The sequence below is a fragment of the Copadichromis virginalis genome, linkage group LG15, assembly GCF_057382275.1.
Source record: "Copadichromis virginalis isolate Kocher_CV1m ecotype Utaka linkage group LG15, C_Virginalis_male_GT1.1, whole genome shotgun sequence".
Taxonomy (NCBI): Eukaryota; Metazoa; Chordata; class Actinopteri; order Cichliformes; family Cichlidae; genus Copadichromis; species Copadichromis virginalis.
Window position 1 is genome coordinate 3,443,117 of NC_140632.1, and position 13,945 is coordinate 3,457,061.

At 40.6% G+C, this 13,945-nt stretch overlaps 2 protein-coding genes across 3 annotated transcripts; one reads left to right on the forward strand and one right to left on the reverse strand.

Annotated features, from left to right (window-relative positions):
• The first annotated feature begins 8,264 nt into the window (after window positions 1-8,264).
• irak1bp1 (interleukin-1 receptor-associated kinase 1 binding protein 1) lies at window positions 8,265-10,122 on the forward strand. The gene is made up of 4 exons (XM_085431368.1): window positions 8,265-8,665; window positions 9,281-9,362; window positions 9,446-9,576; window positions 9,663-10,122. Exons 1-4 carry the CDS (start codon window positions 8,394-8,396, stop codon window positions 9,919-9,921), a joined length of 744 nt encoding a protein of 247 aa, XP_085287494.1. The 5' UTR covers window positions 8,265-8,393; the 3' UTR covers window positions 9,922-10,122.
• On the reverse strand, window positions 9,964-13,812 carry LOC146691542 (uncharacterized). 2 transcript variants are annotated; one of them, XM_085431371.1, is made up of 7 exons: window positions 13,629-13,812; window positions 13,223-13,367; window positions 12,928-13,017; window positions 12,630-12,724; window positions 10,752-10,912; window positions 10,551-10,667; window positions 9,964-10,474 (listed from the first exon to the last, which is right to left on the reverse strand). In XM_085431371.1, exons 2-7 carry the CDS (start codon window positions 13,345-13,347, stop codon window positions 10,352-10,354), a joined length of 711 nt encoding a protein of 236 aa, XP_085287497.1. In that variant the 5' UTR covers window positions 13,348-13,367; window positions 13,629-13,812; the 3' UTR covers window positions 9,964-10,351. The 2 variants fall into 2 exon arrangements, with proteins under 2 accessions (XP_085287497.1, XP_085287496.1); XM_085431370.1 differs by having other exon boundaries at window positions 13,223-13,364; window positions 13,630-13,811.
• Window positions 13,813-13,945: the final 133 nt, after the last annotated feature.

The following is a 13,945-nucleotide window of genomic DNA, read 5'->3' on the forward strand; positions in this document are numbered from 1 at the left end:
CTGTGTGTGTGTGTGTGTGTGTGTGTGTGTGTGTGCGTGTTTCTCCCCTTAGAACAGGTTCTTTCTGACACTGGTACAGGGACAGATGGTGCTTGTTGTCATGGCAGTCCACGCAGGTGCGTATGCGTGGGGTTTCCTGTCCCAAGGTTCAGGAAGGCAGTGTGGAGGGGTGTTTATTATTCGCAGTGCCAACGGGTAGCAGATTCCAGTCGTTCCCAAGAGTCAGGAGGAACGATAGAGGATAGAGGGAAAGGAAAAAAGTGTGTGTGTGTTGGGGGGGGGGGGGGATAAAGAAGAAAGTCAAGGAGAGAGTGGTAAGCTGTAAAACTCTGGAAGAGCGTCCACTTTTATCGCTCTGGATCTGTTCTTGGATGAGAAAAGCTGTGAAGTATGTTTTTCACTCGTCTCTCATTCTCTGCCATAATAAAAGAATAAAAGAATATTGCCTCAGAAACCTCCACTGTTCCAGGAATGGCGGCCTCAGCGCCGATGACCTCAGATATTGTTCCGCTGTATTCTTTTATTCTCTTTCAACGTTTTGGGCCGCAAATGCGAGACGGGAGAACGAAGGGGGGGGGAGGTGTGGTGGGAGCGGAGAAGCTGGGGCCAAGGGTCACTGCTGCAGAGTCTCCCCTGAAGGCAAGTCCGCTACAAACGGGGTAATAATAAACGTTTGTCGTTTTGAGTTTCCAAACCCCACCGCCCCATTACTCTGTCACGTTAGTCTGCAGGCTTCGACTCCTTTACCAAACACACTCGCCTAGACCCATCGAATTCACAAACTTACTGTGAACGCAATCTTAAACGCATGTTCTACAAACTGTAAATCAATAGGGTTCTGGTTAAGTCACTGGACAAATATGTTGTAATCGTTGTCCTCTGAAAAATCTAACATTACTAATGCCGCTTTTTGTTGTTGTTGCAAGGATCAATTCAAAAATACTAAAAATCTGAAGTTACAAGAGCAAATTTTTTTTTTTAAATGACAATCATATCTACTAAAAACTCCCAAACCTACTAAAAAATAATAAGAAACCTATTTTCTTTTGTAAGAGTTAACCCCAAGCTCAATAAAAATTAAAAATGAAGCATGAAATTAAATAACCCTAACTGATTTGTCCCAACACACGTAGAAACACATCGGCATTTAAGAAATATGTCAGTGCTGTCCGTCTGATCCCAGGCTTTGCTGTTTGACTTGTTTGTTTTAGTGTTTACTCAGGAATGTCAGACATCCGAGGACACAGCTGAGAGGAAGGTCAAAACCGCAAACCTCCAAAGGCTCAACAAACATTATTAAATTCTAATTTGTTATAAAATGTTTGCGGAAAGTGGCGCAGTAAAACTATTAACGATTTCACTGGTTTATGCACTGTGGGAGCGTGTTCCCTTTAAATCCAAACTACACAAGCCTGATGATTAAATCGGGCAGGTTTGTATATTGTGCCAGATCTCGAGCATACAGTGCATCATGTAAAGAAACATCACCGCAAGAACTGAGTGCCATCAAAACATAAAACAAAGTCGTAACCGAGGAAGCAAAAATTTAAAGGTATAAAAGAACCTAACAAGAAAAGTCACAGGGTGCAAAGTTTGAGCGGACAAAGGCTAAAAACCATCTCCTCAGAGCACATGACCTAAGATGATTTCACTGATCGTAACTTTTTTCTTTGGATTCATTTTTCTCAGTAGAAGCGTATGAGTCAATACCCTGTTTGAACGCAAACATTAATGACACATTCACTGAGCTTTAGAAACAAAAAGTTGATAATTAGAAAAAAGCTCCCGAGGAGCAGAGCTCTGGTTATTTGAGTGCATCATTTAGCAAGAATTCTGAGATCAGGCTTTCCACTTTTATCTGTAAAAAAACCCAAAAAAACGAGCCTGATCTATAGTGTGGAAGAGAGGGGAGGAACAGGGGATCATAGTGCTGAAAGGGCTGTTAAGTCAGATAGATCTTTTGGAACCCTAACAGACATAATTACTCTAATAATGACGGACTATACAATAGCCAATATCGCTGCAGCCTGCATGAGGGGAACATGTGTTGCTGCTATGTGTCCATTTGTGTGTACGCTGTGTACTCATTAGCGAAAAGCCTCAGTGCAGACTAGCTCCAGTTACAGTAGTAAACGCTGCCTTTGAACTTTTAATGGAGCCCTGAAACCCAACTAGGCCTTAAAAACACACAGATCTGCAGCAGAAGACAAAATGCAGAGAAAAAGGGAGAAATGGTAACAATAAATAAATTCACATAAAATGCAAGCAATGTATGAACTAAGACAGCGAGCTAAAAACCTGCCGTAAGATTTAGATCCACAACACCGTAATAACATCCAGGCACAAATGCTATGGTTTGGTCAATGTTAACAAAGCAGCTGTTAATTAGCCAACTAATGAAGCACAACATGTTAAATAATCGCACAGCTGTTCACCTGCTGATGGACACATATTGTAGCTTCATACTGGTATATCAGGTATCTTAAAATCCTCATTTACGCACATCATTATCATCATTAGGGCCCCTGCTCTGTGCGGCACCTGTACCTGTGCCTGCATGCAGTAATTAAATCGCCAACCGGTGTGTGTGTGTGTGTGTGTGTGTGTGTGTGTGTGTGTGTGTGTGTGTGTGTGTGTGTGTGTGTGTGTGTGTGTGTAAGTCAGTGGGTATTTATCAGGGTGGGTGTTTGTGCTGCACAATCTCCTGGTATGCATTGCAATAAACAGATGTTGAGTCTTTATGAGGTCTTTACAACAGGTTCAGTGTGTGTGTGTGTGTGTGTGTGTGTGTGTGTGTGTGTGTGTGTGTGTGTGTGAGAGAGAAAGCCTACATGGGCCTAACATGGAAACCTCTCATCAGTGAGCCAAAAAAAGACAGACCACAAACGGAAATAAGCAGGAAATGTAAATGTTAAGAGAAATACTGCTCATTAAAACATGAGCAATTTAAACCATTGTGGGAAAACCGTCTACGTTAGCAAACAATAACGACAGCAATGCCACCTCTGCTAATTGTTTTATATGTCGATTTGTCAGAGAAAAACTGGATGTCACTACAAAATATGAATTTTAACTGCCTCAGTCTTCCCAGTGGGTAAGCATGCAGATTGCGTTATCAGCATTAAACAATAAATTACACGTGTGCTTTCCCTGCTATCGCGTCTCCAAATCTCTACTGAAGGCTCGCTCAGCGATGAGAGTGGGGAAGGCTTGTGAACAGAACTGTTTATTTGACTATGAGCTGTTTACAGAGATGGACGCTGTGGGGCTGAGTGACAGCATGAGAAAATACCTCTGATAATATACTGACATGCAGAGAACTCGGCAGTGAACCTGACTCCTTGCTCAGCTCTCAGGACCTATGGGCATCCCTCCATAGCTAATCGGAAAAAAATTTTTTAATCACGTTCCTAATTCTATTAACTCTTAAAATACCACGATCTTGACTTATCCCAGCAGGAAAAGGCCAGGTGTTTAAATAATATTAGCCGAGGCTTTGCAAGTGTAATGGCTATGAATTTGTTTTCTAACACCTCTGCCGGGTCAAAAATATCTGCTGAGAATAGGCCTATCTAACATTATCTAATATTTGCTTTTATTATTAGATACTGCAAATACTGCAACACACAGGCCTAGAGATCGGTCAGTGAACATCTGGCAACCACTGGGGGAAAATGTATATTCCACAACTGGTGGGCAAGTGGTTGCAGGAGTTGCTGGATGTCTGTGAAATCAGCTGCTCAAGTCCAATTCACACAAGCCTAGAGACAAGTCAGTGACCCCCTGGCAACCACTGGTCGCTAGGGAAAAGTGCGTACTCCACATCCGCTTGGCGAGCAGCTGCTGGAGATTCCTGGCAGTCAGTAGCATAAAACCAGTCACAAAGAGCTGAACGGTGCTGCACTAAAAACCTCTTAGTTGACTTCTACAGTTGCCAGTAGTTTCTTCCTTGATCTCTCGGCCTGTGTGACTGAGGCCTTATGCAGATGTTTGGAAAGGTAAAGAACCACCTACTGCTTTTCAGGTTTGACTGAAGGATTTATAGAATATTGTCAGTACTAAATAGTTCCATAAAAGCAACTCGTTTGCATTTTACATTGTTAGATGAGTACTAGAGAAACAAATTCATCTTCTAGATCTTCGTGGTCGTATGTAAGTCTTATAGCATCGTACTAAAAATATCATATTACATGAGACCACTTTGTTTTCTGAGAATGAAAATGTTCCACATGGAAATGTTTACTTACTCACACTCTTGGACAAGCACGTGTAGCTAAGACTTCACCATCCTTTTTGCCGCTTGTTTTTCTCTCTGCCCTTCCTGTCGCACAACAACGTAGAGATGATGATTTAGAAATGTTTCAATCCCAGTTATAATGACAGTGAAACATTGAAACAAGTCCATCTCATTTTAACAGTTGGGCCTGCGGGTACAGAGTACCTCCTGCTGACAAAACAATGATCACCACCTGAACCTATTGTTAAACAGAGCTGAATACTGCTGCTTTTATAACCAATAAAAGTGTTCATCGGAAGAGTCTGGAAACGTAAACATTGAAAAATCTCCATTTATTGTGTTTTCTCATTCTATCAGCATCTGTTTTTAACAGGGAGAGAGATTTGTGCAGGGAAATAAAAAGTGAAACTTTACTTTTTTTTTCTCCCCACTTTCACAATAAAGTTCTAGACAGATGACAGCTGTGGACACACAGAGTGCAAGCTGCATGTTTTATCGCCTTCACCCATAAATAAAAAACGCAGAGTGGAAGAAATACAGTCAAAATATATGATTTATGGCAACGGGCACAGAAGGGAGTCTGGAGATTTCTTGGACAATATGAAAATAAAACTGCAATAAAACTGCACGGGCCTTGATTGTGGTCTATGGAGAGACATGGAGGGACTCCAGCACAGCTTTATTACTTCATCTAAGAGAGAGCAAGAGAAAAGGAGGCACACATCAACAGATTCAGACACTATTACAGTCAAATCCTTTACCCAAAGTGGCCACAGTCTCCATCCAAGGACCCCAGCCCCTTTTTCACCCAGCAAAAAAGGGCACAGTAGAGGACAAAACCTTCCCAATTGAGTTTACCCAGCTCTGTATTTACATAAACCTTTTACAACTTAACTTCATGGCAGGCATCATCAAGTCTTAAACTGATGGTAGTTGTATAAACATTGTGGGGAAAGAAGAATTAATGTTTTAAATAGTAAAACGGACTGCTGTTTATGTAAGTGGTTGGTAACCTTATGGTGATTGCCAACTTAACAAATAATTTACCACCATTTTCATTTCCCACAACATCACAGCACCCAGCTCTGCTGCTCTAAGCATTTAAATTCACTTTGAGGGAGCCATCTTTCTCATCTGGGAGGCGGAGAGGTGAAAGGGAGACGGGAAAGCGTGCATTTTTTAGGCGATTAGAGCAACAGATAACTGGGCGCTAGGCGAAAACAGCCTGATAGTCTGCAGGCCACTGAAAGAAAATGCTCCAGACTTCCATGGAGATTTAGCAGTAAGAATCTTCTCCTTTTCCCTCTTCTCTGAAAATAGGCTATTATATGGTGTTGCATCTTTCTTGGCTGGAGCTTCGCAAAAGATGTAGGGTTTCAGAGAGCATACTGGGGGACCGGTGAAACTGGAGACAATATCAACAAATATGGCCTTGTATTTTTAGGTTGTGATTATAAAGCTCATTTCACAGTTTAATACTCCGGGGAAGCCAAACAAACATGGTTGTATAAAGAAACCAGCATCCAGTATTGGATCAAATCTCTACTGCTCCCAAATGTCCTGGACATACAAAAAGATATGCACATGCAGTATATATACTTAGCACCGGGCCTATGAAGTTCAGTGACAGATTTAAATACCACACACTGACATACAACAGGTTCTCTTTTAGCAGAGGAGTGATTCCTGTTATTTACCTAATGCATGCTATTCTGAGGAAAACGAAGACACATAATTAATTACAGATAAACTAGATCAACAGTGAATTTTTTAATGACTAATTTTCTTTTCATATTTATACTTTTATTTGGTTTATTAAAAAGTCCTTTCACATATCATGAAATACTCCTTTGAAAAAATATAAATAAATACGAGAAAAATAAGTGTTGTACATACCCAGTTCCTTATTTAATACTGCCAGAAAACAATTATTAATACTTTTTTTACTCTTTTTATTGGCCTCTTCATTCATCTAATAGAAGCAATTCAGTTTGAAATGATAGTTTTACATCAGCAAAAAAAAAAAAAAAAAAAAAACTAGGATGCTATTTCTTTAACCCTTGTATGGTGTTCGGGTCTGTGAGACCCGTGTTCAGTTTTTTTCAAAAGAAAAATTAAACAATTAATTATTTTTTCACGTGTAAATGTGTTGTGTCTTTCCACTCACTCCACTTGATTATAACTGATTTATTTATAACATTTTATATAAAAGAAAAACGAGAAGCACATTAATTCATAAATGTGATCTAACAAAGGTAAAGGGAAAAAATTAACCATGTTTGCTGTTCATATGTCTTGTAATTGGGATGAAGTAAACATCTGTTGAGTAATTTAACATAAAATTGTTTGATAGTGTTAATTTGGAAAGCCAAAACTCTAGCGGGTCCACCAGACCCATGAACACTGGCTGAGTAACAAAAATACGAACACCACACAAGGGTTCAAACAAAAATTTATTTTTTTTTTAGATCGGAAAACCGTGTATAGTGCGTTAAAAAAGCATGACCATTTGATGCATTTTTTTCTGTCTGATTATCGGTACTCTGCTGGCCCCTGCTGACCAAACAGAACAGAACATTTCCATTACTGATACCTTCAGTTAAAAAAACAAAAATGTGGAAGCGGCATAGCAGATATCATGTAAAATAGGCTGTCAAGTAATAAACTGTACTTTATTAGGCTATGATACACCTAAAGGAAAACTTCGCATGCCCTCTAATTTGTTTAAATTCATCTTGTTGTATATACTCCTCTTGTCTGGCACATCTGGTGTGGAGCATGCACAGTTTTGTTATATATGTACAAGATCAATAAAAGGCTATTTTATTTTATCCCAATCTATTTAACATTTGCACATTTACCTTAGTTGGTTAATATTTTATTGACTAATTATTTAATTTTGCTTTTCAAAACTGTTACAAATAGCTAAAACACACATAAGAACATGAATTTTGTGAGGAAAATGACTGTCAGCCTACCCGCTGCAGTTTTTGTAAAGTTTTTTTGTGCTTTGACCAATGGCAGCTAGTAGCTTAGAATTAAAGTTAAAAAAAAAATTAAGTATTAAGACATTGAAATTGATTAAATTAATATTTTTTAAAAAGCCTTAAATTACTTAAGATGTTGTATCCAGAATTGGAGAGCATTTGTTTCACTAATAGCAGTGCTCTTTTCAAACAAGCTAATTGGCTAACTTTTTGTCTTATCAGCTAGCAGTGCTAAACCAAGGTGTAAACACAATAATATTAGAGCAGTGCAATTCAAATGTTTTTATTTAAAAATAAAAATAAGACTGTGCCACAAAGCAAAATTGAGCTATTTATGGTTTGCAGTTTTTTTTTCCTGCAGATATATCAAGAGGCCTGATTTATCCGCTAGCTTAATTAGAAGAACAAACAAAAGTGTGTTAACAAGAGCTGAAAGCATATCATTGCAGGTTTAAATAAATTAGCACTTTATTGTTATTAAAGGAGATAGTGTTTCTTACCATGGCCTGGCCATCTACATATGGAGTGTAAATGTAGGTGTAATTGTAGTGTTGAGTTTGGCCAAAAGTTTCCGTTACCACTGTAAATTACTGCTGCCTTATACATACGGAGCTTGATTGTTGATTTTTATCCATTGTCGACATCAATGCATTCTCAAGCCTTTTATTTATAGGTTTAACAATCCCACCTAGATGCCAAACACCTGAAGCTAATACTAAGTTTAAAACAAAATCCAACTCTTCAGCCTCAAACAGCTCTTTGAAGGGCTAACAACAACAAAAACAATAATAATAATAATTTATTATTATTATTATTATTATTATTATTATTATTATTATTATTATTATTATTATAAAAGTGCAAATGATCGAATGCAATGCAGGTAACTATACTTACCTTTAACCTGTGTAGTTTAAGCCACCTAATAACTAAATTAGGTGGCTTAATAACTACATCTGCCCCTGGTAGGGAAGCCTTTTATTTCCCTGACATGTGCATTTGACATCATCTTACATTCTTTTTAATCCGTTGACAACTACCTTCTCTCCATGTACAAATGGGCTGGATTAAGCTCTCGCCGCACTAGAACAGGTAGCCTACAAATCCCAAAGACCATTGCGGCTATTGCGGGAAGCACAACGGCTGTCGTTTGTGCTTAACCCTCCATCATGGAAAGTCAGAGTCGCGTCTTCGCGGCGATAGTACCGGCCGGGCGGGAGCTCTCCGGTAACGAAAAAGAGCAGGGGCTGGAAGTAAGAGCGGTTAGTCGGCAGAGTCCCGGTAAGTGTCTACGGGAGGTCCAGGTGACAGGGACAGCGGAGGTTCGCTGCCAGGCGGACCGAGCATCGGTGCGGGTCAGCGTGGGCAACAGCAAGGAGTCCGTCAGCGAAGCAACCCACAGCGTTTCACGGCGACTTGGATACATTTTACAGGCTCTCAGGTGAGAAAAGAAGTTGGAGCGAAGCAGGAGCAAACTGTAAAGTTAGCTAGCTACTGTTAGCATTATGCTATTACCGGTTAAAGAGGCAGCAGCGAGAGAAGTGCGTCCGCAGATACAGCCAACTCGTTTAGGATTACCAGCAATGGAAGAAGCGATGAAAAGTTTATTACTGGTATATTTAAAAACGAGAATACAACTAGAAGAGTTTCATTTCGAATTTTAAAATAACCCCTTAAGAGGATGAGAAATAACCGTACTTATTTGTGTATTTATTGGTCCTACTGCTGTTACAGCTGCATGCAGGGGCGGAACCTGAGGGTGGCCATCACAGACTAAACCCCTGCTACCCTCCATCCTTGTATATTTGAAGTCAGTGATTTTGGCAAACTAACTTGGATTTCAGTGCTTGTAAAAACGTAAACTGCACAATTACTTCAAATTTGCAGAAGTGGCACATTAAATATGCTTGCAAAGCAATTGGTGTCCAGTAAAGCAGTGTTTTAAGTTGATACAGTTTTGTTTTGTTTATCTTTCTTTTAAGGGACAGTAGCTAATTTTTCAAAGTACACAGTAATTTTTGTGACCATGTGTTTATTTTTAATCCATTCTGCTTAGACAACATGACATCAGAGAAGAAGACACTTCAGTAAGGAGGTTTCTCCACCGAGACGCAGACATGTATCGGATGGATGCAGAGGTCGAGTATTTGGACAAACACCGATGAACGTGCAGCACAGACGTGTTGAGCAGCATGTGACCGTGCTGTAATATATCTTATAGGTCATAGTGACTTTCTCAGACTTTGAGAAGATGGAGCGAATATGTAGCATCCTGCTGGAAAAGCTAGACAAGAGCGTTTTTGTGGGGACACCAGAGTTCTACCACAGTGCTGAATGCCTGAGTCAAATGAGGTATGAAAAAAACAAAACAACACAATCGTACCTCTTTATTATTTTCATTAAATGGTGTGACCATAACTAGCCCGTGTGTGCTGCAGGCTGCGTGCGTGTGTGTCTGCAGTCGAGAATGCTCAGCTGAAGGCCAGCAAAGTCAGTCAGCTCCTGGGACAAAGTCTGGGACCCCCTTTGCTGGTTAGAGAGGACGAAACCAAAGAGTGGAGGAACAACGAGGACAACGGTGGTGGGGGGCAGGGGTCTGCAGCCCCTTCTCACTTTCCCAGCTTACCTGCAGTCACCGCTTCCTCGCAGGTGTCCGTCTCCTTCAGCCTCAGAGACACGAGCAGGAAAATGAGATGAGAGATATAATGCTTAAAAAAAAAGTAGTTTTAATTCAGCCAACACTTTCTTGAAATAAAAAAATAATTTTATTTTGACTTTAAAAGCAATTTAAAGAATCTCAGTCTGTCAACGTTGTTTTTTTACATATTTGGTAGACACTTTAAATTATTTTGTATTTGTAAACTTCAGAGAAATAAATGTAGTAATTCAGAAGCGTAATTACATTTCTTCATCTTTGATCATTTATCTTCAGCTCCGTTAAAGAAAGGGTTCGATGGTCACTCTTAACTCCTATTTTTACTTGAGCGGGTCGATGACTCTTAAAGACGGCATTTTGTGTCCACTCGTTGGACTCCAGTAGACAAACAAAAAGAAGAACCAGGCTGAAGAAAACCACAGAAGCCAAAGGATGAAACTGTCTGTTGGCTAAGGCTTTCATACTCCAGAGTCAAAAGTCCTCGCCCTCATCATCCTCCTCGTCTTCGGGGAAGAGCTCTCTGAGCCAGGGCTGCATAACAAAGCGTTTCCCATTAAAGTGCGTGAAGTAGTTCTCCAGGGTGGGAATGTCCGGCTGGAAACATCCAACAGTAAGCCCAAGACCTATTTTAATATATATGATTGTATGCGCTGTGATTTTCAGGACTTACCCTCATCCCTGTGATGCGCTCCAGCTGTGTCTGGGGCAAGTATGCAACTATGACAGAGGAGGGTCCAGGTCCTCCAAAGATCACCTTGTAATGAGGTGTCTTTTCTGCTCTTGTGTCCTATATGAACACACGCTTCCGTTACTAACACTTAAATGATATATTACCAATAAATGATCAGAGGAAGTGAAGGAGGCTACTGACATCAGAGCCGGAGTACATTCTGTCAACCCATTCTGGAGGAGCTCGCAGTTCTGGGTCCCAGCTCACCACTACTCCAACCATGTGGCCTTTTGTCTCCAACACCACCTCTCCGACCCGCAGAAACACATACGGGGGACGAGGGCTGCGCGCCGTCTTGGATGCTGATGTGACAAAGACAGAGAAGAGATTACAGAACTGACATGACATGCATGAATAAGATCTGTTTTTAATGAAAAACCACGATCAGATTTCCTTCTGTGTCTTTCTAGAAAGCTCTGCTCTTGCCAGGCAATAAAACTAAAATCCCATGATAATTTCTAATATGACCTCGGTAGGTTTTCTGAGTGCACAGGCTGTGATCAGCTAAACTGCTGCTCTTTGTGGATTTACACAAGTGAATTCATCAAGATGTCAGCAGATGTTTCACAGCTATCCTGACCGATATACATTCCCTACACTGTTTATAGTATCTTTGCATTAGACAGTTGGTATAAAGTTGGAATTCAGTGAATGAATCTAAGCATCATAGTCTTAAATGCAAATTCTCTGCTACACTTCATTCTTTTTTTCTCTCCTTGCAAATACAGAAGCTGGACCCATAGATAGCAACACATCGTGAGACAAACTGCACACAAACAGTTTGTGTGTTTGCTGATGTTTGTTGAGCTGATAGAAACGTTGAATTTGAAATTGCCTGCCACTTAAAAAAAACATCACTCCCATTCATGCTTCCTCCCATCTGTAGAGCTGTCTAGATGCTGAAGTACCACAAACACAACATACGGATACAAGCACACTCCGACTTTAAATCCTGAGCATAAATGCTATAAACGATACTGTTGAACCAAATGTAAGGAATAAAAAGTACGGATTTTTGGAAGTAAAAGTTGTCAGAAAAACAAATACTAATAAGGTGATTGCCAAAGTGCTTAGCTAAAAACCTGTTATATCCCAACATGGTGTGGAGTGATTCTTAGGGCAAAAGAAACGACAGGCCTTAAAAAAATACCTACAGCAATCCAAAGTCAAGAAACGGAGGAAAATGCTGCAAAAACCTGACACTGGGCCTGAGAGCTGCATCTTCAGCTGATCCATCGAATGCCATGGTTTGGGGCTGCATTTCATACAGTGATGTTGGGGATCTTGTCTTACTAATGGACTTACAAACAGAGCAATGTACCATCATCATCATTATATTTTGATCCACCATAGAGTAGCATCTGGAAAATGTGTGACTGGCAACAGCTTTAATTCATCAGAATGACCCCAAACACACAGCCAATGCAGTAAAAGCACACCGGGATAGAAAAACCGTGGAACACCATCAGTCATGGATCGGCCTCCCCAGAGCCTGAACCTCAACATTACTGTGGGATCATCTTGACAGAGAATAGAACAAAAGGGCAGCCAACATCCAAAGAAGAGCTTTGAATGTCCTTCAAGAAGCCTGGAGAACTATTCCTGAAGACTACTTAAAGAAATAACAAGAAAGCTTGGCTAAAAGAGTTCAGGCTGTGTGTTGAAGAATAAAATATTGATTTTCAAGCTTTTTAGGATCATACAAACTCTTGTCCTCATATACTGTATTTCCATGTGTGTTTCACTGCATCTATTTCCTATTTTCCTTGCAAAATATAAAGATATCAGGGATGGTTCAAGACTTTTGCACATTACTATAAATGTAGTGCTTTTCAAAGTGCAATAGTTCAGGAGGACATGTAAAATTAGAATTAAACATCCATTAGTTTTTGGTAATTAATTGCACTCGATGGGGAAGGTGAAATTTCACATTAACCTATGAGAATGAGGATATGGACAGACTGTATCACATGTGGCTGGTTAAAAATGCTTCAGTATAGCAGAGCTATAGACACAAACCTCCAAAGAATCCCAGGTCATTGTCAAAAAGCATGGTCTCCACGGGAGGTGGCCCTTGTCCCACTTGATCTTCCTGTCCCAATCCAACCAGAGACCTTCAGGAAACAAACACATCACCAGTCTCTAAATACAACTCATGTGTTTCCATAAAAACACCAGAAATCACTTTTGAGGTGTGTGGGATTTGAATATGAAACAAGATTATGCAAATAACTGTAGCCTCAGATCCCGAGTGAGCGAGCGATGATTCAGGTTAAATTCAGTCCTCATTTGAATGCCATTCATCTCAAACACTCACATGGCTTTGGACATCTGCTGGCTTGTCCAGTCTGACCATGCAGTGACATTCATGTATGATTTTCTCCATTCTCTCCATATTCGAAGCAATCTGAAACCAAAAATGTTCTTTTTATTAGTAAAACAGAAAGAAAACGGCCACAACAGTCCTTAGTCTGGTAAGGCCCACTTTATCTAATAGTTCACATAAAAGGTTATCCTGGGTCATTCACATCCAGCCAACTTAAGGCGTTTTTCCCCTTTTTGCAAACTTCGATGCGGTAAATAAAAGCTGGTTTTTGGCGCACTGATCTCACCGCGTGGTCGCATGGTAGCGCTGCGCCGCCGAGGAGCCGCTCCACCTGGAGATGAAGTACTGCGCGGGCACGGCGGAGAGCAGCAGCGCGATCTGCAGCACCGCAGAGGCCCTGAGCACAGGCATGACCGCACAGCTGGCACCTGCCCGGAAACCAAAAGTACATGCACGAAAGTGAGCGCCAAAATTAACCTAGGCGATAGTTCTATATTTATTTTAGTTAACATATATATATGAGGTTTAAGTTTGTTGAGCGTAGGCAACTATCAGCTCAAACATATGTTTATGGCGGCTGTTAGATTTATATAAAGTTGTGGCAGGTAAAACTTTAAAGGACACGTGACCCCGCAGGTAGGTCAAACCAGGTAACCGCGAAAGCTCTTTACTAATTCTAATTGTGACACTTACCTCTTGTTAAGCTCTAAAGTCTTCCCTCTGATTGCGTGTCGAACATTGCGTTTGAGTGAGTCTGCTGCGCGTGGAAACCAGAACACAGCGGCGCGGTTTCACTTCTGTTTTATTTACATAAACCACACTCCGGCCCATGTCGCCTCCAGCCACCTGTGTATTTACATTTTTGGAAAAATTGCCAAACAGGTATTCTAACCAATAGCCGCAGCCCACGGAGTACCCAAGGACCTTTAGCGGCTCGCCACGTCAGGAAGAGCCGGAGGTGTGGGAAGTGATTTTTGTGCACTTACCGTTTCCAACGCTAGGTGGGAGT